Genomic DNA, 24,414 nt, shown 5'->3' on the forward strand with positions numbered 1-24,414 from the left:
ATTACAGGAGACTCCATGTGGACAGCATTGAAGGGGTAGTTCTAAAATCCGTTTAAACCTTCTTCCTAGAACGTGCTAGCCTCTACCAGGCTTCAGGAGGCGACTGGAAAGAGTAGGAATTGGCCAAATAGAGAGTGTTAACATGCTGGGGGAGTTGGTCCGCTGGAGAGTACATTTTGCCGCACCCGAAATGTACCCTTTGGCCAGCTAACTCCCCTTATTTTGGCAAATTTTTGGCTTCATTTGCCCTATACGTAGATCTCTATGGTTTTTTTTAAAGAATTAAGCAAGTGAAGAAAATCAACAGACAATATCATAGATGAATAAAGCAGATGCGTTTATTCGTTATTTTATGATTTTCAAATGTTATTGTGGTCAGTCGCTGTTGAATGTAAAATGTCCTACAGGGCATGTTCTTTTGAAGAGGCAAACATATGTGCAGAGTGTGCACTACTAAATTGGGAACATTTCAAAGTACAACTTTATATGGCCTGTTTCGTCATTCTTTCTACCTAAAATACAGCCTTACAATTGTGTTATCGTAGGCACATTTGAAAATTTATGATTTGATTTATTGAAATTGTAACAACACAATACACGTGGGACACAGGCAGCAGTTGCTGGTGTTGTGCCCTACACATAGAAACAAATACAGGACAGACAATACTTATTTTCACTTGAGTGAAGTGAGGAAAGTCGTGTAAAGTGCCTTTCCCAAGGGCACAAGATCGGTGGCATGTCAGGACTCGAACTCGGGACCCTTTGGTTACGAGTCGAGCACTCTGCCGTTACGCCAGACGACCCCAAGATTTATGAATTTCTGATTGCCTGATATTTACAAGAAACCAAAGATCTAGACGATACAGGTTCCCGGTTACGATCGTGTGGGGACCAAGAGGTCCCGGGTTCGAGTCCTGTCATGATACCGATCTTGTGCCCTTGGGAAAGGCACTTTACACGACTTTTCTTACTTCGCTCAGGTGAAAATGAGTATTGTACTGTCTCCTGTGTTGGTGGCGGCATATAAATATAAGTTGATAAAACTTGAGTGTGCCGTCACCACGTCTTGTGATTACATGTTGGAATAAAAATGGAAAGCCTACGCCTACCACACATCTGTAGTGTTGAATTATTGTAAAACTTGAGTTCTTGACAAACAATTTCTACCACGTTATTGCAGCTAAGTGTTTACTGTTATTGCTTACGCTCTAAAATTTGGTTGCAAAGTTGATGTAGGTTTACAACAATGGCTACCATAAAACACTACCCTCCGGATGTGGATCCCACTACAGAGGTATCACTATTGATGTTGATATCTCTTGAATTGTCTTGTTTTTTTTTTTGTTTTTTTTGTTTTGTTTTGCATAACCGGTAAACCGCCTTTTGAGGTATAACACACCAGTTTTGTACATGTAAGTACAAGCTGCGTAAGACCGGACTGTAAGGTCTGAACCACTCACACCGGGAAGGTCCCCTACTCTTTTCGATAAGAAAAAGAAACCCAACAAAAAAGAAACCCAACAACACATAACCCAGTAATAAATTGTAAGGTTGGCGACACGCGCATAGTTCTCTTTGTCCATGACTTTGCAAATAAAATCGCCAGCAAATAGTCACAAATCACACTATGCGTTCTTCACACCTTTGAATACCCATATATCATGGAGCTTTTTGAAGGTGATACCATTTAGATTAAGGCTTAGATAGAAAGATCTTCAAACATGTAGAAGAAACTTGTGGGAAAGCTATTAGTCATCAAAATGAACAATAATGTTATAGTAGATAGACCAAACAATGTGTCTTTGTGAACAACACTCATGACATACTGTTTTGTCCCAGTACAGTCCCCGGCTGTCTCGGCATGTGTATATTTGAACTAGACGTGTCCTTTCGCCCCTGCCAACTCGCTAAATCCCCATTATGTTACCTGATTAATGGCCAGGCAGTTTGGGCAATGATCCAAAAACCAGAGTAGCGACCTTTTGTCTGAATTCCCACGTTGACAACCTATGAGAGGGGCGTTGTTCTGTACTGTATAGAGTGGAGAAGCTAGAGTTATAAATCCTTCAGAACTTGCACCAATTCTGAGCTTAGAAAAGATGTTTAGGGGAAGTAAACCATGTGAAAATTGTGGCAGAGAACCGTACTCATCTAACAAGATAGTGGTAACCACAATAGCAACATAATGTTGTTCTATATCGTATAAAGTGGAGAAGTTAGGGTAATAAATCCTTCACAAATTGCACCAAGTCCGAGCTTAGAAAAGATGTTTAGGGAAAGTAAAAGAAGTTTAAATTGTGACTGAGAACCGTACTCAACTAACCACAATTATGGTTGCACACAAAATAGTGGTAACCACAATAGCAACATAGCGTTGTTCTGTATCGTATATAGAGTGGAGAAGTTAGAGTAATAAATCCTTTACAAATTGCACCAACTCCAAGCTTAGAAAGGATGTTTAGGGAAAGTAAAAGACATATAAATTGTAGCTGAGCACCGTACTGAACTAACAACAATTATGCTTGCACACAAAATAGTGGTAACCCCAATAGCAACATAGCGTTGTTCTGTATCGTGAAGAGTGGACAATTTAGAGGAATAAATCCTTCACAAATTATACCAAGTCCGACATTAGAAAATATGTTTAGGGAAAGTAAAAGATGTGTAAAGTGTAGCTGAGAACCGTTCTCAACTAACCACAATTATGCTTGCACACAAAATAGTGGTAACCACAATAGCAACATAGAGTTGTTCTGTTTCGTATAAAGTGGAGAAGTTAGAGTAATAAATCCTTCACAATGTGTACCAACTCCGAGCGTAGAAAAGATGTCCAGGGAAAGTAAAAACGTGTAAATTGTAGCTGAAAACCGTACTCAACTAACCACAATTATGCTTGCACACAAAATAGTGGTAACCACAATAGCAACATAGTGTTGTTCTGTATCGTATAGAGTGGAGAAGTTAGAGTGATAAATCCTTCAAAACTTGCACCAATTCTGAGCTTAGAAAAGATGTTTAGGAAAAGTAAAAGATGTGTCAATTGTAGCTGAGAACCGTACTCAACTATCCACAATTATGCTTGCACACAAAATAGTGGTAACCACAATAGCAACATAGCGTTGTTCTGTATCGTATAGAGAGTGGAGAAGATAGAGTAATAAATCCTTCAGAAACTTGAACCAATTCCGAGCTTAGAAAAGATGTTTAGGGAAAGTAAAAGATGTATAAATTGTAACTGAGAACCGTACTCAAGTTACCACAATTATGCCTGCACACAAAAAATGTTTAGGGTAAGTAAAAGATGTGTAGATTGTGGCTGAGAATCGTACTCAACTAACCACAATTATGCTTACACACAAAATAGTGGTAACCACAATAGCAACATAGTGTTGTTCTGTATCGTATAGACAGTGGAGAAGTTAGAGCAATAAATCCTTCACAATGTGTACCAATTCTGAGCTTAGAAAAGATGTTTAGGGAACGTAAAAGATGTGTGAATTATAGCTGAGAATCGCACTCAACTAACCGCAATTATGCTTACACACAAAATAGTGGTAACCACAATAACTTAGAAACGTAAACAGCTCTAGTATTGTTTTTATTAGAGTAGCAATGGGCTATTCACCGTTTAAACTTATGAGTGTAATGTTAGTAGGAAAGTAGATCAAAATTGTCTTTTGGGCACGTTACGGTTGAAAAACATCAACGGAAAATGTATTTTGACGTAGTCGTTATTGATAAGAAGATGTGGATGTGTTTTATGACTTGATTACACAAATAAAACTAATGACAAGTGCTCTTCAGTACAGCTAAGCTATGGGTATCATAAGCGAAATTTTCATTAAAACCTTTGTCCACAAAGTATCGGTGTTTAAACACAAAATGTTAGTGTTGGAGGGAGAATTGGTGTCATAAAATCATTAGAATGGAAGTAATTTCACCAACACCAGTCTCTATATACCCTAAGGCCACACAAATTCAATCTGTTGGTTCACGGATTCGCCCTCTTAATTTTTCTGATTTAAAAAGAAAAAAACCTTTAAGCCTCTGAATCAACTCCAAAATGCTCATATTTTGGCCCCAATAGTTTAAGAAAGTCCCTTCTCTTCAGAGTTGTTACAGTTTTTTTCCATCTGTGAATGCAGTGGTTTGGTTAAAAGTTTGAATTCATTGTTTGATTTACGAACCAACCTGGTATGTTGACTTCATGGCTCCTATCACAGCATTTGCGGTTATCATAGGATGCCTAGGTCTGTTTTTTTCGCCCTGTCGCTTCATATTGTATAAAAAATCCTAGAAAAACCAACAAATGTTGTAGATTCGGTGTGTAGTTTATATAACTATGACAGACGGTCTGTAGTGATAGGGGGCATCTTAAGAGTTTGAACAATGATAATGTGAGCAGGACAACCCATAGAAGGGTCAAAAAGATAAGATAAGGCGCTTCCAAGAGTTTGATAGGTATTTTTGCTGAGTAGCAAAAGATTCAAAGTCCAAAAGTTCACTTTTTTCCAGACAGCCACGTTGAAATATGTCTAGCCCGTATATATATAAAGATGTCAAAGGTGCACATTATTGCTGATAACCATATTTTTGTATACTATTTATAACCATCTAACCTTTGAAACCGAAAATCATACCATTTCTGAACACATGTACACGCCATAGCACGCCAAAAATGGGGGTTTGGGGGTCTTCGGGGTATTTCGGAGCTTTTATTTGCTATTTTCTGATCATAGACAACATAGCCGGTCTGGTTGAATTACCCCCATTTTTTAGAACTGGGCTAATCAGAAAACAGCCGAAGACCACCAAACCCCCAGTTCTATAAGCCTGCTACGGAGGCTACCAAAATCACACGATGAGTTAACCCAGTATCCAGTCTATCGTGGTTGGGGCGAGTTTTCTTCGGGGCTTATGAAGCTCTTCCCCGCCCGCCTGAGCTAGGTTCCCCCGGTAGTTTTTTCACGGAGTTTGATTAGGCCCACCACGATTAGCAAAGGTCCTACCGGGCGGTCTGTTGTACTGGGCGGGGGAAAACTATCAGAGCCCCGAAGACAGCCTGCCCCAACTACGGTAGACTGGATACCAGGTTAACGATGACCTTGGACGTAAGCCTACTACGGTTGTTCTCACCTACTACCCTTAGATTTACCTTTCACATCACACAAGTCCGCGACACCTTGAGGTTATCTTGTGTTTTATAAGTGTCCCTTGTCATCAAATTTGCGGTCTTAATGAAATTCTTGCCAGTATTGCCCTATTGTTTCTCCCCACACCTGCGGTTAGTGTAATACCTGTTCGTTCACGGCTGTGCAAGCTTCATAAAGGGATTGTCATTTATTGCCCTCAGGGTAAATTTGTTCACCTTTTGTTGCTCGGGATACAAGTGTCGTGGTGGGTACTGACATGGTCATTTGGGCACCTGTGGAAACACACGTTTATCGAGGCTGACCCACGCAAAGACTGACCACAGCTGTACATATAGAGCTGGGGCGTAGCCTGTCGCTTGGAGCGGTGACCTCGCGTCACTGGGTCATTCGGGCAATAACCGGGTTGGTAGGACACCCGGGCCGGCCCGGCAAATTTCCGTCTCATACGGTCGTCGTCTTTCAGAACGGTCGTCGCCTTTCGATGCCACATCGCCGACTGGTCGATGCCACATCATAATTTTTATAAACCTTAACATGAGCTGTAAAAATCAAAACTCGAATTGCAAAAGTAAGGAATGATGAAGAAAAATAGTATTAGTGGAAAAAAGAAAAAGCACAAGCTTATCTTTTTTCTTATATTTTAAATAGCACGGGGATTGGAAGTGGGAAAAATAACCTATAGAAGTATATTTTGAGCATGATATGTTGAGGAAAACATTAAAAAATGGACTGTCTGACTTGACTGAAGTACAACGTAACACCTTTATTTCGCCATCAGGATAGAACACATTACATGTTATGGGTTCGTTATATTGTAGATAGCACAGTGTTTCAAGGTGTCGAGAGAAAATGAACTATAGATTCATATCTTTAGCATGATATGGTGACGAAAGCAAAATTACAAAGTACAACGAAAGTACAACGAAAAATAATATTTCTCAACATTTTTTTGTAAAAATATTTCTCAACTTTTTTGGGTTGAAAATTGCGATTTCGTTCCTTCCTTTCACAGGATAACATTCTCCCATCCTAGCTTTTTACAACGAAAGTACAACGAAAAATTTTTCATCAAAGTTTCAGCAAAATTCACCATCAGAATAGACCGCACAAATGCAATAGCTTCTTTATATACTACATATCACAGAGTTTAAAAGAGTAATGCGAGAATGACCATGTTTTAAACATGATAAGGCAATACAACCGAAAAAACATCGTAGTCGTCGGTTTGTCACGTACACTTGTTGGAAATCCGGGCGCCAGACGTCTGGTAGTTAGTGTACTTTGGCCACGCCCCCCACTAGCCCTTTTCCCCTTGGCCACGCCCCCCACTAGCCTGAGGTACCGTATGACCAGGTACAGTGTTCAAGTAGCTGAGTAGACCCAATGTGCTGACGGTGTGCCATGAGAGCCGCTTACAGCTAACTTTGTTGAATTATCGGAACTTTTTTGGTTGCAGAAATTAACTTTTTCAGGTATTCCATTTTGGATTTCTCAGCACTGATTTCTACATTATGGATATGTATGTAAGCATATATATGGAAAGAATAAAAATTCAGTTCGATCTTGGCATTAAAAAAAATTGTTACGAAAAAAAATTGCCTCATTTTGCAGCAAGCTACTAGACCAGACCACCAAGACTTCTTCCGTATGGCGCACTGGATGTAAGACACAATCACTGTGATTTAAGATTTTAGCATTAAGATAATTAGATTTTTTTTTATTTTCAGGAAACTCTACTAAACAACTGACATTGTTTTCTGAAACACATCCTGACTGATTGACGTCATCACCATGGGACGCGGAGAAAACGACGAGAAGACTAAAATGGACCATGAGGAGGTGGAGGGCGGGGTAAAGAAAATATTTCTCAACGTTTTTTTGTAAAAATATTTCTCAACATTTTTTTGGTAAAAATATTTCTCAACATTTTTTTTGTAACAATATTTCTCAACTTTTTTTTGCTGCAAATTGCGATTTCGTTCCTTCTTTTCAGAGCACAACATTCTCCCATCCGACCTTATAAAGCTACGAAAACTTAAACATTTAAGCACACTGATCTTACCTGACGTTTTTAAAAGAAAAAGCTTAAGCAAAGCTTCTATCTTGAAATAGAAAAACAACAATTTGGCAAACAAGCTTCAATACTGGAAGGGAGTCCTGTTCTAAGTATTTCGTCGTGTTAATGCTGAGATCACATTTAAAAACAATTTTATATCAAGAATATACGCAAATAGTCCCCATTATTACTTTTTTATGCTTTGTTGCCTTTCATATCATACTTTTCGTTCCATATGTCTGTCCGGCTGGGCCCTGGTTTAGAAATACGTGACCTCAGCATAACTTACAATCTTTACAGCGTATTCCATAGAAAAAAGACTTTCTGCAGATTCTTTGCAAGGTCTCTTAATTTATCCGCAAATACATTTCAACTTGATTTTCATGTATTTCAGTTTTGCGATAAGTTTCGCGGATTCCCCAAGTGTATCGGATTCATCGTCGGCAACGAGTTCTGTGAAAGGTTCTCCTTCTACGGCATGAAAGGTCAGTATAGGGAGACACTTCTTACTGCAATACTTACTGTTCTACTTCATACGACATCTAGGTGCATTAGAACTACCAACCAAGTTTGTTTATTGTTTGTTTGTTTGTTCATTAACGGATTTCCAATATCTGACCAAGTAAACCTGTCCACGGATGTTTTGCTTTCTTTTATAATTGCCGCAATCCTGAAGATTTACTTCATGGAACGACAATAACATAGTTTTCCAGCTTTTTTGTGTCTTCATTTGCTGTAAACGTCAACGTATATCCCATAGAATAGTATTTATGTTTACCGAAGGAAAAATATTGCTTTTGCTCTTTCTTCTTCTTGTTCCAAACACTGACCCCTGACCTGGTCAACCAGACTGTCTCTCACCATGGTAACTAGTGTTGGGTTACATAATGTTGCAATTTTATAGCAGGAGGGATTTAGACTCCTGTCACCACATATGTGAATGTGTTTGAGTAAGAATTAACAGAGCAGACCATATGCGAAGGTAAACATTATGCATTTGCTTTGCAAATGTTACCCTTTCTAGTTATTCTTCGTTGTACGTTAATGGGAGCTCTTGTTTTCTTTTTGTCTGCAGCCATCCTGACGATCTACCTTCTGGAAGCGTTGTTGTTCGATGACTCCACGTCCACGGCTATCTACCACGCCTTCACGTTCGGCTGTTACTTCACTCCCATCCTCGGCGCCATCATGGCAGACAGCTGGCTTGGGAAGTACTGGTATGCACACAGATGTTCATAGATCCATTCTTTAATTCTCTATTACTTGTTTTTTTCAGTGTTGGTATAAAGTGCAGCGAAGCAGAGCGGTCATCAGTATTAATCTTTAAATTTCTTTACTCAATGTCAGAGACAACGACCAATGTCTACAAACAACGACCAATGCCTACAAACAACGACCAATGCCTACAAACAACGACCAATGCCTACAAACAACGACCAATGCCTACGAATCCAGAAGATCATTTTAATGCCTTCAATTCAATTCAAATGGATCTAAACGATACAATACTTTGATGAAATATGATGTTAATAGATCAACCAATACCTCAATGATGCCATTCAATGTTTTTAGATGTAATACGAATCTCGCTTTTGAAAAACATTAATGAGAATAGAAATACTAATTGAAAAAACATTCCTGAGGATATAGATGGTGATTATACGAATGCATTTGATTTTTGGATGATGCTATTTTCTCTCCCATCAATGAATGTATACCTAATCCAGGACAATAGTGTCGGTGTCAGTTGTCTACTGTCTCGGGCATCTGATTATGTCCCTGTCAGATCTTGTCGGACCAGAACCGTATCCGTTCCGCGGACCGTCGCCGTCAGGCAAGATGTACGTATCTAAAGTAACGACAGTCACTCATCACCAGGGCTGCCAGACCATGCTTGCAAGTCTTGACCAAACCTGTTCGTCGGTAGATTACATTCTGTGGCAATGAAATCTGGAATCATCATTCTAGGATTCTAGAATCATCATTCTAGGATTCTAGAATCATCATTCTAGGATTCTAAGACCATCATTCTAGGATTCTAAGACCATTATTCTAAGATTCTAAGACCATTATTCTAAGATTCTAAGACCATTATTCTAAGTTTCTAAGACCATCATTCTAAGACCATTATTCTAAGATTCTAAGACCATTATTCTAAGATTCTAAGACCATCATTCTAAGACCATCATTCTAAGATTCTAAGACCATTATTCTAAGATTCTAAGACCATCATTATATTCTAAAGATCATCATTCTAATATCATTCTTTCAATGATGCTCCCTTTGTCCCAGACAAAAAAGAAAATACATTGCTTCCCACGAATGGCATAGCGAACAGGTTTGGTGAAGACTGTTATATGTACATGCTTGCTTCTGCCATCGCACATCATTCCATATGTTTTCACTCATTTGCACCTCATAGGACTATAGTGTCGGTCTCCATCCTCTACGCCATTGGCAATTTTGTTTTGTCCATTTCTTCTCTCTTCGGAGCTCCTCCATACCCGTTCTACGGAGTCTCGCCAGATTCAAACATGTAAGTCTGTGAGGGTACATCTTGGGACACGGCCGAAAAGTGATCAGGAAGATTTGGGCAGGCCGTCCCCTCGTACCCTAGTCATCTCGCTTAGCCGTTGCTGCGTGGCCAATCATTGCTGCATGTCCGATCATAAGGCCACACCGACTTAATTTTATGGATGACATCCTCTGAAGACCCCCAAATTAGTGCGCGCGGGTGAATAAAAATAAATTCCGGCAAAAAAATAAAAATGCTACCAGACCACAAGAATACAAAGCTGGTATTGTGAATTTCCAGCAGTACATAGCGACGTACACGACAAGCCGGCACACGCTGGCTTTTTGTGGAATTTATGAATCGGCACTGTACGTATGTATTGAGTTCTTGAGTCGTGGAGCTTTGGTGCCATCGGTGCCATCCTCCAGGGTTACCACTGGCTCCGTACTGTCGCTAACTACCGTGGACTACCCAGGCCTAGAGCCAGGCAACGTGATCTTTTTTTTTAGAATAGGCGAAAATCAATGCGCGCGTGGATGTCATCCAAAAAATTAACTCAGTGTGGCCTATAACTACTGACCAGTGTCAATGTTGAGTGGGTGAAGAGATTTGCATGTCTCATTCCAGTCATTGTGGTCGTTCCGTGCAAAATGTGTGCATGGAAAATCATTCTTACAATCATCTACATCATCACAAACAACACATTTAATGCACAAAATCATTGACATTACCATGAACATATCATCAATTCAATGTACAGTTAATTGTTAAGATAATTGACATCAACAGCATCAGTCATTACAGTTGAGATCATATCAACACAATATCATCAACTCATCAAGCCAACTATCATTGTTAGTGATCATGATATTCATTTTGAATCATTTTAGGTAAACAATCATTATTAGATAAAACAATACAAACATCATGATAATGGTCATGAGATACCGATTTATTTGCACATCATCATCTGCACAAGCTGTTTGCCATAATCGTCACCTGCACGAAATATCAGGCTGTACTTCATGATGTTTTGACCACGTTTGCAAGTTATCTGCCTTCATCTAGAACCAAACGTCGTTTATGATAATAATATTAATGATACTAATGGTTTATTCGTTATTCGTCACTTATTGTACAGAATGGCAGGGCCATGGTCGTTTGGTCCTGAATTGCTCTTACCATTATATGAATGATTGATGTATAAAAAGGTACCGAGCGTCATTATTACTAAATTATATAAAATGCGTTTCTATGGTTTGCAATCATCATTTTTGGTCAACCTAAAATCGACCAACAAAAAAGAAACATCAGCAACAATATGACGATATGTTTTCAGAAGAACGTAAAACTACCGGTATTTCTAGTAGGCATGGCTTTTACTCGAAAAACATGTGGAAACTAATGATTTAACTACAGTTAAGTTTAACGTGGTTTTGGGCTTAAAAGGTCCAACAACTCAGAAAACTTTTCTCTTCTTCAAGAAGACTAAGATTTCAGTTCGGAACTATAAGGCTGCATCAGAACAATGTGAAAATATTGCTGATACAACTTTGTTACTACGAAAAAAACAATGTAAGTTATAATTATGAAGAGCAGAAACTGATAATGTAACGTTACAATTGAACAGTTTCAATGCAAAATATCATGAAGTACAGTTGAATGTGTGATCATGGCTCAGTGTGTTCCACCATCATCACTAATGCATGACAGAGTCAACCATGTCAATATCACTGCATGAACCAGTTCATTTCATTATCATCAACATAATCTTCACATGACACAAACCAAAGACAATGTCTCATACGATCAACACAATAGAACCAACCGTAAGATAATTTCATCAGGTTGGTGAATGATATGATTGGATAGTTGAGTTCTTTTACTCACAACCATTCTGTTAACAAGAGACGAAGTTTCGATGACCGCCTGTCATCTTCATCAGGGCTATATGGCTTATGGCTGGTTCACTCTGCACTGGAGCCTTGTGCACTGGAGTTAGTCTAGTGAATCATGTAACACCTAGAGTAGTGTAGTGTAGTGTAGTGTAGAGTGTAGTGTAGAGTAGAGTGTAGTGTAGAGTAAAACAGTCATATTAGCCCTGATGAAGATGACAGACGGTCATCGAAATGTCAGCTGATGTAAAACAAATGGTTTTGAATAAAAGAACATACTATTCAAACAATAGAACCAATTCAGAACCCTATAAAGATACCCTATAGTAATTAGTACATGTCGTGCTGTAGTAGAATGTTACTGACTTTGTTACTGGGTTTATTTTTCCACAGACCGGGCGCCATGATTGGTCTGGTCCTGATTGCCCTGGGAACGGGCGGGATCAAACCATGTGTGTCAGCCTTCGGGGGGGACCAGTTCAAGGATGGACAGGTAAAGGTTCCTTATTATAAAATCTATTCAACCCTAGCCTGTTGTAACTGTGTATTGCAAACGCACTTTTAGCCTAAGAGCTAATTGTAAATAAGAAACAAATGGTAAACATTACGAAATATAAACAGTGGTAACAGTATTAGATATTGGCTAGAACTAAAAAGCTAATGCTCATCTAAGTCTGGTTTGCATCTAATTCGACAAGTAAGGCGAGGAGAAAACTAAGAGCTAGAATAGAATAGTTTTAAAAAAATCCATACATCAAAACATGTAGCATAACACGGCTATCGTCAGTTTCTAACTGTATGTATATGTAGAAAATAAGTCAGACTGGATTTCTTTGGTTTATCATTGTACTTCTTGTAGCTTGCAATATACATTGAATACTGTATATATGATATAGACTATTTTTCTCCTGTTCATCCACAGACAAAGCAAGTCCAGATGTTCTTCTCCATCTTCTACTTTGCCATCAATGCTGGAAGTCTCATCTCTACCCTGGTCACCCCTCTGCTTAGGGGTAAGTGGTTCAGCCCAGTTTACTGGCAATCCATTTAAATCCCCCAAGATTTCTTGCCCTACATGTATACAATGTGCAACATTGAATTTGAGTCAATCGATAATCTTATCACAGCTTAAAGTCTGGCTACACCTGGATGAATAATATTGTAAATAACATTCCTCTATAGCCTTCAATGGCTTAATAGCTACACAAATGCCTTTTGACCAGACTTACCAAGAGTCAACACATACCACAGAAGGGCAGGCAAAGTTGAGGTGGTTCACATGGACTTTGAGCAACCAGTCCGGTGAAGAGTTCAACAGCACTTGAAATTTGCTACCGTATACTATTAGGCAGGAGTTAGAAGTAAACATGGTCCTAGTTGTTTACGAGGGGTCTGCATGCCTTTTTACTTGATGCGTAGAGAGCCATTTTAATTTACTGTTATTTGCTATGTAGCTGGCTGCTATAATTCAACGTAAAATGTTGTCAGGAAAGTCTTCGTGTCAAGCAAAATTGGTCGTTTAATTCCACAAAACATGACATTCATCGTTAAGTAGTATTTAAAAATTCTTCATATGGCATAGTCCTGAACACCATATAATTTACCTAAAATCATAACAGGGCATCCAAGGTCATAGCATAGTTTTACCAGACATTACAATGCATCCATACACAAGAACAACTTAACTTACTGGTAACCATTGCTGGCCTGGCTGAATTTACTATTAAGCGTTTTTTTCTAACAATTGGCACTCCTAGATAATACCGTAAGACGTTGCCACGATCCCCCATGCAACCCACTCAGTGGACCACATGGTTTGCTAATTATATGATAACGCACTCATGTGTGGCCTCCGTTAATGGATTTGTTGAAGACTCGACCCTGATAGTCCAAGGCTACTCATAGATAAGAGTGGACTGAAAGGTGCAGAAATGGTCACATCAAATCTTGGCTGATATGCCAAGTGTTAAGTGTTAAGTAAAATAGTGTATCATTTACCAAATCATTCCAATAGCTAATGTCTTTTTGGTATTCATTCTATAGGGACATCCAATGAAAACAATTTTTATAAAAAAAACATGTTTATTTGCCAATCCCGTATCATGGCAAACATTTTATCAATAAGAAAACAGTGTATCGTTGACTGCATTAAACGTCCAAAAGTTTAGTACTTTGATCCAGGTTTTTAATCCCACAAAGGCATCCAGTAAACATGTCAAAAGATATACACATGTCAAACATTCTATAAATAACAAAACATTTGTCAAGAAAAGTTAAATTCAAGCCAGGTTTATAATTCCACAAGGGCATCAAATAAATCAGTCAACACATGAATACACAAAAACATTTATGTTTGTTATTGTCCTCCTTTTTTATATGGGCCGTTGGCCTGAATCAAAAAATAAACAAATAAATAAACAAATACAACGCTTCACCTACAGACGATGTCCAGTGCTATGGAGCTGACTGTTTCCCTCTGGCCTTCGGAGTTCCCGCTATTCTTATGGTGGTCGCAACAAGTAAGTCAATTTTTTTCTATTACAACGATAGCATGTTTGAAGCCTTTTGCCATCATTTGCTTCAAATTTAGCTTTTAAGTTACTGGTAAGACTGTGTTATTTTACATTGAATGTTAACATAATACTTTCAAGCACACTATTTCCTACAGAAGTCATCATATATGTCATGGGTGTCTTGTCTCGATTATATTTGAACTAATATACAATGTTGTCATGTAAGTTAACAGTGAGGAATATTACATTGTTAATCATTGCCCTATCAGCTCAGAGAGTAGTGCTTGTATGGTGCAATTTTTTTTTACAAATATACCCATCATTCCTTGCCTATGCAGTTCTGTTTGTTGTCGGCACCCCCTTCTACAAGAGGAACCCGCCACAAGGAAACGTTGTCGTGCTGGTGTCAAAGGCCATCGGGGTGAGTCTTGTGACTGAGTTCGTTAGACATACATTTAAACTATGCATTCTGATCATGATCATCATGATACTTCTACAACTAGTTAACATGTAGTCCCTATTCCCTACAAATGCAATAGCATCAATGTTAGACTCATGTTGTAGGACTGTTCAGCAATTTTTTAAACAGATTAGCATACAGATGTTTGACTTGTACATGTAGTTTTCAAGCAACAGTTTAGCAATTTGTCTTAAATTGTATCAGTCAAAATTGTAGACAACTACCAAAACATTGATTTTTTTCTTTGTATACATGAGAATTTGGACAGTATGTTCAATATCCTTTGGGAAGAAGAGCATTCATAGCAGTCACGCTGAAGAAAAGTACACAAATCATAAGATGCAAATAATTATTTCATTATACTGCATGCACTCAGCTAAGAAATCACTCAATAACCATATACATGAAACATTACTTCTCTTTAAGACCTTTTGTCATAGTACTGAATTTATTATATCCTTATTCAACACCTTTCCGTCTGTTTCTTGTTCAGAACGCGGTTAAGAACCGGTGGAACCGTGAGTCTGGTGAGCAGAGAGACCACTGGATGGACTACTGTGACACTACCATATACGAGGTTAGTATGCCTATGTCAGATAGATGTGATAGAGCCATGTTGATACATTACTTTTACTAACGTTACTGCTCCATTGTCCAGTTTAATTGTTGGAAGTTAGAGTGACCTGAAATCTGAATTCACTTCATGTAAGACATCCATTTTGCCTAATAAAAATGATTTGAGGTGAATTCAAAGTTAAAAAAGGCAGATGATGTTTCAATGATAATCATCTAAACTGTATGCTGTTAAAATATCTTCTTTTAATTGTAAATGACAGCAATTCAGATTGAAAAGTCTGCAAAGCGGTATGAGAAGAAAGTTTCAAATATACACGTACCAAAAAGACCTGTCCTTGGTGCTGACCTGCGTTCACACATAGAACAGGTCTATCTTTGGTGCTGGGTACACACATTCAGTTCTTACAAAGTTACCAACATTATTATGTTTACCTTTGCAGAAGGAAAACATATTGTTTTTGCTCTGTTTCTTCTTCCTCTTCTTCTTCTCCAAATAAGTAAGGTAAATGACTTGAACCAGACATCTGTCACCATCGTAACTGGTGTTGGGTTACATCATGTTGCAATTTTATAGCAGGAGGGATTTAACCTCCTGTCATCATATATATGAAATTCAATATGTTTAAGTAAGAATTAACGAATATGTGGGGGTATAAAATTGCAACATGATGTATCCCAACACCAGTTACGATGGTGACAGATGTCTGGTTCAAGTCGTTTTCTTTCTGCAAAGGTAAACATAATAATGTTGGCAACTTTGTAAGTACTGAATGTGTGTACCCAGCACCAAGAATAGGCTTGTCCTATGTGTGAACGCCAGTCAAACATACCTTTCCAGTTATTTCTGCCCTTTTGTAACTTGCGTGTATTTCCTCTACAGAAAAAGCTGGTTCGTGACATCAAGTTCATGCTGCACGTGTTGTACATGTACATCCCTCTGCCTGTCTTCTGGGCTCTGTTCGACCAACAAGTGAGTCAAGTCTGGGACTTAAACATTCATAGTTTTAGTTTTTTAAAGGGGGCTAATCTTCCAGGGGTCATACAAACACAAAAAACAGCTCACAAACATATTCTTTATGCTCTATTAGTTTAGTCTTGAAGAAAAGAGCTAATAATACATAAATGTCAACTTATTGAAAAATCTTTTTACAAACTCCAGGGATCTCGGTGGACACTACAGGCGTACAGGATGAACTATGACCTGGTAAGCACATGGATTTACAGAATTTTTTTATATCTACAATATAGCATCTGTACATTATATATTCTCTCTATATATTTCTACCTTTCTCTTTCTTGAATTCTTCTATATTTCTTTCTTCCTACCTCTATCTCTCTTCTTGTCTCTCTGTCTCTCTTTTTTCTTCTCTCCGACTCCTCTTTATTATCTTTTAGTTTTGCTGACGATTAAAGAAATTTCCATTTGAGAACTATATGGAGTGCCAATGACACAATTGTAGTCTTTTTTCAACCTTTATTAACCTGTATTTATCTTGCTGCTGTTTTTTTTTATACCATTTTCTGTTTACCCAACAGGGACCTCTTGGCAAGATGAAGCCAGATCAGATTCAGGTATGTTTTGGAGCTGTTTAAATGTTCTATAGTTTGTTCAGTCACTTAAACAAAGTAGTGGATACTACTCAAAACACCTGTGACACTTTTCAAAACCTATCCCGTTCCTGGAGTAACAATTTCGTTGTGTTCTAGAATTTACTTTTCAACTTGTGGCAAGAAATTTTATCATGTATTTCATTGAAATATTTCATTATTTTTCAGTTCGTCAACCCAGCTCTGATTTTGATCCTCATCCCCATATTTGAGGGAGCGATCTACCCAATTCTGGACAAATGCAAGATCCCCAACAGGTACAAAAATCATATCTTTATTCATGCACTGTTACTAAAAATTTGTATACCTATTTCATTTTCGTAATTTCTTTTCATTCTAACAGAAACTTTGGAAAAGATCTCTTTCATCATAATCTATGTGTTTTCGACAGTAGGCATTTTTATCAGGATTTCCTTTTGTACTTGAATCTGCAAGTTGCAATTTGTAACTGTCTGCCAAATGGATACATCCTATTCAATTTGATACTATCTTTGCAGCCTCCAAAAATCTGCCTGGAGGCTAGTGTCATTGATGTAGTAACTAGACTAAGTTTGGTCACAAAAATTTCTTGCAAAAAATGCCTGATAATTTTGCTTTGGCCAATAGTTTAAGCTTGATCTGAATGTTGTGTTATCTTGAACATCTGCCAGGCCCTTACAGAGGATGTGTGCCGGTATGACCTTTGCAGCAGGAGCTTTTGTTGTGGCTGGATTCATACAGATAGCACTGCAGGTATAGTATTCATGAGTTATTCCACATGGGCTTATATCAATTGGACTTACCAGGTCCTAGACTAAATTAAAGTGTTTGTATGGAGTGAGAAAAAATGTAATCTTATAGTTGCCTGCTTTTCACAAATGTACATATGTACAACTATACAAATGTACAAATGTACAACTGAACATATGATTTTGTTGATTAGATTGCGTCTGAATACAGAAAGGCCTTTAGCTAGTGACATATTAATTGGACATACCAAGTCCCACACTAAAGTGCATTTCTATTGAGTCAGAAAAACTGTAATTTTATAGCTGTCTGCTTTTCACATCATATGATCTTATCGATTAAATCAAGTCAAAAATATTTTTAAAAAGCACTGAAATATCTTTAAGCTTATTTCTTTTCTGGAATTATAACATTTACCTGCACTAATCTGCTGATATTTCTATGCAGGTGGTATTTTGAGCCCTGGCACATGAGTTCACTCAAAGCTAAGTGTCCTTGTGTTTTCACAGAACACCTACCCACAACCACCCGCGGCTGGAAACTCAGGCCTTCGTGTCATCAACCTGGCGAACTGTGACCTCCAGCCGACCTTTAACCCTGCTCTCCCTGGTACTGATGCGCCTTCCTTTGAGCCAATTGCCTACAAGGTTTGTCCTGTTTTTTTCTTTTTAATTGGTGTCAAAGTATTGGGTTGCTAGGCTACCAGACACAAAACTGACTAGAAAACTAACATTTGCAAAGCAAATGTATAATGTTTACCGTCGCATATGGTCTGCTCGGTTAATTCTTACCCAAACACATTTACATATATGATGGCAGAATTCTCCTGGCCAGACAGGAGTCTCCTACTATAAAATTGCAACATTTTGTAACCCAATACCAGTTACCATGGTGACAGACATCAACAAATCAGGTCATTGGCCAGGTCAGAGGTCACTGTTTGGAGAAGAAGAGGAAGAGGAAACTGAGCAAAAACATTATGTTTTGCTTCGGTACGCGGTAACGTTCGATTCCTGGCTAGACGTTGTGTCCTTTGGAAAGGCAATTAACAGTACTTTCCTCACTCCGCCCAGGTGTAAAATGGGTACCTGACTTCGGTTGGGGAGGTTAAATGCGGTGAAAGGAGAAGAATGCCCTAGATGCATTGAATCAAAAACATACTGCCTCAAAAAAGATATCATACTACCCTGAGGCTCTATTCAAGTTGGGAAGTTGGATATCTAAACTAATTTGATAGTCACAATATCCAATATCTACCAATATGTAGACAATAATATAACATGACTATTTGTTCCGTGATGTATTGCTGTATACTTAACCTCCATAACATTTATCTGGCATTGAAAATAGTATGTTTTATACATATCTTGTGGAGGAAAGACTCATTTGACAAGTAGAATAGTTATGAGCTGAACTGCATCATTTTCAATAGTTTTGTAGCAATATTTGATCATTATGGTGTTCACGGAATTTGACTTTGCTTCAACTGTATCTCCAGGGAGACCAGAAACTGTACGATGTGCCGATGGGTAACCACACTCTGGACTTCAGCTGTACCGGTAAGACAAGTCTGACTGCCTACAAGGTGGACATGGGAGATCAGGAGTTCAACACAGTCATCATCACAGATAATAATGGAGCACTTTCTGCACCATCACAGGTTTGTTATATAAATCCTTAAGTACTTACTTTCTATACTTTCTTGGAGGTTAGACATTAATCTTGAGATTGTTTTAAAGAATCTTGAGATTGTTGCAAAGAATCTTGAGATTGTTGCAAAGAATCTTGAGATTGTTGCAAAGAATCTTGAGATTGTTTCAAAGAATCTTGAGATTGTTTCAAAGGATCTTGAGATTGTTACAAAGAAACTTGAGATTGTTGCAAAGAATCTTGGGATTGTTGCAAAGAATCTTGGGATTGTTGCAAAGACTACCAGGACTGATATTGAGATTTTTTCAAACAATCTTGATATTGTTTCAAAGAATCTCTAGATTGTTTCAAAGAATCCTGAGATTGTTTCAAAGAATCTTGGTATTGTTGCAAAAAATCTTGGGATTGTTGCAAAGAATCTTGAGATTGTTTCAAAGAAACTTGAGATTGTTTCAAAGAATCTTGAGATTATTTCAAAGAATCTTGAGATTGTTTCAAAGAAACTTGAGATTGTTTCAAAGAATCTTGAGATTGTTTCAAAGAAACTTGAGATTGTTTCAAAGAATCTTGTGTTCAGTGTTCAGAGTATGTTCTTAAATTCTTGTTATTGTATTCAACTTCAATTTATTGCATATACATAAACGCGTAGATCTAACCATTTGTGATTTTTATTTCTTTACAGTTCCACACAGAGTGGGATAAGCCAGAAAAGGCTGATCCAAAAATGAGGTAACAATTACGACACGAAATATATATCATGTCTAAAAATGGTCATTGTAGTATGCATATATATACAAATACATGCATGTAATATTATCAAGATCAGCCTAGGCCTGTTTTTTTTGCCTTGTCGCTTCATATTTTGTCTAAAAAATCAGAGAATGAACAAATCAAATTGCTGTGGCCTAATGTTGTCTCTTCTGTTTCTGTAGGGTGATCTTCATGCTTGACCCAGCCACGGTCGGTAATAACGTGTCCGTGAGGATTGAGAACAGTGACGCTCCCAGCCAGGTGTACCACACGTTTGATGCCGAGCAGCACAAGGCAACAGAGTATGTCGTCAAGGAGCCAGGAAAGTAAGAAGTTCTTCCACATGTTTTTGTTTGTAGAAAATGTAGCTGCAGGAACTGGGCCTAGGAAAAAAAGTCGTGTTTCCTGACCAACCCTAGAAAAAACTGCCGAACCTAGCCTATTTTGGGGTGAATGGGTTGATGTACTGATGGTTGGGTGTGTTAGTGAATGGATGGAAGTAAGAATGGATGGGTAGATGGATGGATTGATTGATTGATTGATGGATGGATGGATGGAAGGAAGAATGGATGGGTAGATGGATGGATTGATTGATTGATGGATGGATGGATGGATGGATGGATGGATGGTTGGATGGATGGATGGATGGCTGGATTGATGGATGGATGGAGTAATGGATTGGTGGGTGGGTGGATGGATGGATGGGCTGATGGGTGGATGAATGGATGGATGGATGTATGGATGGATGTATGGATGGATGGAAGGATGGATGGAAGGATGGAAGGATGCATGGAAGGATGGATGGATGGGTGGATGGATGGAAGGGCGGATGGGTGGATGGATGGATAGATGTATAGAGAGATGTGGTAAATGATAGCAGGTGGTTGGCGGACAAGGTTGAACAGTATTTAATGCAAAAAAGTTTTTCATGGTTAGGTTTGTAGTGTGTGCATGGCTGTATGTATGTGAGTGTGTGTGAGTGTGTGTGTTAATTGGGTGATTAAATATGGTATAAATTGTCATACACACATGTCATACACACTACACAAGAAGTCCTTTTTGACGAAGTTTACTTATGTGAAAATTAAAACAATTAAAAATGTTTTCTTCCAGATTCAACGTGAAGCTTGAGTATAAGGATACTTCTGGTGAATCTCAGACGGAGACAGTTGGTGATGGTTACACTACTGAACATGGTGGAGGTTACACTGTTGTCGTCTACAAAAATACAGAGGTAGGACTTCTTTTACACTCATTTTATTAAGCTTGGAAAAATACATTTCACAGAAAAAAGCATGGCACAACATAAAAATACAAACTGTCAAAAATGTTTGCCGAAAAAGAAAAACTACAAAAACCAAACAGTGGTCCTGTCCTTGTTTCTGAAATGTTCATAATGCTCATCATCATCACTATGATTCAAGCCTATCTAATGTACATGTACATATCCCATGAAATGTTTTGTTGCCATTTGCCCGTTTCTGAATACATGATTACATGTACAACCTGTAATCGAAGTAATCGAAACCTTCATGGAATTCTGCTCTATATACAAGCATATTAAAGATTTGAAAATAAATGTATATGAGGCATTGTAACTTATAGAATTTTTCACAAGATTTGATAAAGACACTTAGACTAACAAATAAATAAAATAAATCCCAACCAGAACCAGCACGTCTCCCTAGATATGGTGCCGCTGAAGAAGACGGATGCCCAAGTGTGTGGGTCTCAGATTCACCACCTGTTATCCACCTTAAACAAATCCACGCGAAGGCCACCGTGTCAACCCTCCTCTCTCAGGTGTTGGGACTCGGAAAATCTGTATCTGTATCGGTGCATGAATCTGTATCCGTACATGAATATCTGAATAAATACTTTATTTTCCCCTTCCACCAGTATGAGGTGAACAGCTACATCGACGCTGAGCCCAGTTCCATGAGTATCCTGTTCCAGATTCCTCAGTACTTCATCATCACTACTGGAGAGGTTCTCTTCTCTGTCACTGGACTCGACTTCTCCTACTCTCAGGTAAGGGACCTCCATTCACATTTAACATCACAGTTAGACCACAACAGTTGAATTTGTTGGTTCCCAGATTTTTCAGCAAATAATCTGAAGGGACAGGGAAAAAAAACAGGCCTAGGCATCCTATGATAGCTCCACATGCTACAATATAATCAACAAAATCATACCAGTCAGGTTATTATTCAAACGATGAATTTTGAACTTTTATGTGATCCACGCACTGCATTGTTAGATGGAAAAACTAACAGCTAGGAAGACAAGGACTTTTCTCAACTTTTGGGGCCAAAATATGAGTATTTTGGAGCTGAATGAGGCATTGAGGGCTACCTGAAGGCTTTGTTATCACTATCTAACTTGTTCTAAAAATCCCAGGCCCCAAAGAGCATGAAGTCAGTGCTTCAGGCAGCCTGGCTACTGACGGTCGCTTTTGGAAACGTGATCGTGTTGATCGTGGCAGAGGCCAGGCTTATCGAAGACCAGGTTAGTAGATGTTTGTTTGTTTGTTTCACATACCCGATAACTGACCTTTTTAAGCGTAAAACGCCAGTTTTGTACATGTAAGTAAAAGCTGAGTAAGACCAGACATTGGACTTCCATATAACTCCTATCCGAGTAACGTCCGTAACCGAAGCTAAGACTGAGTGAAATGAGAAAAGTAGTGCCTTTCCCAAGGGCACAAGATTGGTGGCATCGGGCAGGATTTGAACCCGGGAACTCTTGGGTCTGAGCCAAACACTGTACTAAAACATTTGTGTCTTTTTTTAACACACGTGATATGTTGGATACCTCTATTTTTTAGGCTATTGAATTCTTCATGTTTGCTGGACTGATGGGTGCTGTTGTCATCATCTTTGCCATTATGTCCTATTTCTACACGTATAACGAAATCCCCAAGGTAAGAGACTATTTCTTAAATGTCCAATACTAAGAACTGTACCTGTCACTCATTACTCATTTTTCAGTGTTCTGCAATATTGCAGAATGTAAAAATTATGTTCTGCAATTTGGAAATACTTTCTGAAAATACACACTTATGAGTCCGAATCTAAACCCATGGCATACACAAATTTGCATGTTGCCAAACATTTTACATGCAATTTGAAAAATACATGCAAAATGACTCGTATATTATAGAGTCAGAGTAAACACAAAAGCTATTAAACACCATTGAGCCTCTAGTCTGATTTTTCAGCCTGCAGAGATTGCAGGTTGCCTAATTTTTCTTCTGCAATATTTAAAATGTCTCTGCAAAATGCAGACCGCAGATGGGATACCGCTGAGCATGATTTTGAATCTCAAGACATCATTTGCCCTATCTTATACTTCATTCCAAAAGCGAGACTAAATCACCAATGACTATATTGTAACCTATATATTGTTGTCGATGATAGTTATAATTGTAGGATAGGTTTGATTTGTAGTATTTTTGTTTTACTTCCATACAACGTACCATGTACGATTGTCGAGCAACAAAGTTCATTCATTCATTCTTCTGACCGTTTTCAAAAATATATCCAGATGCTTGAGTAACTTGTTTTTTTGGCGTATCTTATTACTATATTCATTAATAAATAAATAAATAAATTAATTAATTCATTCATTATCACTTACAGGATGACGAAGAGATGGAAGAGTTGGGAAAATCAGCGACAAACGGTGATGTTGAACACGGCAAAGTCAAAAACGGAGTGGACAACCCAGCTTTGACCACAGATGGACCAGTAAGCCCTGGAGTATTGGCCGGGGAGACATCATACATAACTCAACTGTAGACAACTGGTAGAACAAAATGTTGTGTTTCCTGTTTCCTGACCGACCCTAGAAAAAAACTGCCGACCCTAGCCTTTTTAGTGGACCCCTGCAAGGGACATACATTTTTCGAGCTGATTGACCTTTTCTAGCTCCATGATCTGACACCTGAGTAATGAAACATTGTACACGGTTTTCCAACATTGACATTGAAAATTTGTTATCATGCAAGTTTTACTTTTTAAACTGCATTGTAAAAGTTTGATCACTAGAGTAGAGACCACCAAAGTCTAAAAAAAGGAGAAAAAATATTTCCTACCTACCAATCATATTTTTTTTTCAGGGCTGAAACAGGAAACACAACGTTTTTTCCTTAGGCCCTGTTTTTATGAATCGTAAACATAGTAATAGAATACATTAGAAAAGTATCTATCCAGTTGCCTTAATTAAAGTTTTCTTGTTTGTTCACCTTTAGAAAGTGTTGTTAAGAAGGCAAGGTAACCACACTGTCATCTCAAAATCTCGTCTTAAACTTAAGATTGAAGTGAAGTAAATACCAGATGAACATTGCAAATACATTGGCCCTGCAACAGACTTTCATTTGCCGAAAATTTTCATAGAGCCTACTATAGTTGATATGACTTTCAATGAATGGTTAGTATCTGTCAGTAATACATCGTAAAACACTACAAAGTTGCCCCCGGCACTAAATTGGCTTTTAGACACTGCTGGGGT

At 38.3% G+C, this 24,414-nt stretch overlaps 1 protein-coding gene across 3 annotated transcripts in view; it reads left to right on the forward strand.

Moving 5' to 3' along the window:
- LOC109479580 (solute carrier family 15 member 1-like) overlaps positions 1-23,823 on the forward strand; it is a 30,679-nt gene extending 6,856 nt beyond the window's left edge. Inside the window, exons 2-24 of one of the 3 annotated variants that reach the window (XM_019781577.1) lie at positions 6,881-7,004; positions 7,604-7,694; positions 8,285-8,426; positions 9,632-9,745; positions 12,013-12,112; positions 12,542-12,632; positions 14,061-14,138; positions 14,471-14,553; positions 15,086-15,169; positions 16,049-16,138; positions 16,328-16,372; positions 16,705-16,740; positions 16,945-17,033; positions 17,427-17,508; positions 18,012-18,149; positions 19,001-19,162; positions 19,835-19,881; positions 20,085-20,228; positions 21,016-21,136; positions 21,802-21,933; positions 22,303-22,410; positions 22,730-22,825; positions 23,544-23,823. In XM_019781577.1, the coding sequence (XP_019637136.1) occupies positions 6,945-7,004; positions 7,604-7,694; positions 8,285-8,426; positions 9,632-9,745; positions 12,013-12,112; positions 12,542-12,632; positions 14,061-14,138; positions 14,471-14,553; positions 15,086-15,169; positions 16,049-16,138; positions 16,328-16,372; positions 16,705-16,740; positions 16,945-17,033; positions 17,427-17,508; positions 18,012-18,149; positions 19,001-19,162; positions 19,835-19,881; positions 20,085-20,228; positions 21,016-21,136; positions 21,802-21,933; positions 22,303-22,410; positions 22,730-22,825; positions 23,544-23,702 (2,292 nt within the window). In that variant the 5' untranslated portion in view covers positions 6,881-6,944 and the 3' untranslated portion in view covers positions 23,703-23,823. Of the gene's footprint in view, positions 1-6,880; positions 7,005-7,603; positions 7,695-8,284; positions 8,427-8,936; positions 9,051-9,388; positions 9,746-12,012; positions 12,113-12,541; positions 12,633-14,060; positions 14,139-14,470; positions 14,554-15,085; positions 15,170-16,048; positions 16,139-16,327; positions 16,373-16,704; positions 16,741-16,944; positions 17,034-17,426; positions 17,509-18,011; positions 18,150-19,000; positions 19,163-19,834; positions 19,882-20,084; positions 20,229-21,015; positions 21,137-21,801; positions 21,934-22,302; positions 22,411-22,729; positions 22,826-23,543 lie in introns of those variants that run through there. The other 2 variants (XM_019781569.1, XM_019781585.1) reach the window with 2 other exon arrangements.
- Positions 23,824-24,414: the final 591 nt, after the last annotated feature.

The sequence above is a fragment of the Branchiostoma belcheri genome, unplaced genomic scaffold (assembly GCF_001625305.1).
Source record: "Branchiostoma belcheri isolate BF01 breed outbred unplaced genomic scaffold, Haploidv18h27 scaffold107, whole genome shotgun sequence".
In the NCBI taxonomy this organism is placed as follows: domain Eukaryota; kingdom Metazoa; phylum Chordata; class Leptocardii; order Amphioxiformes; family Branchiostomatidae; genus Branchiostoma; species Branchiostoma belcheri.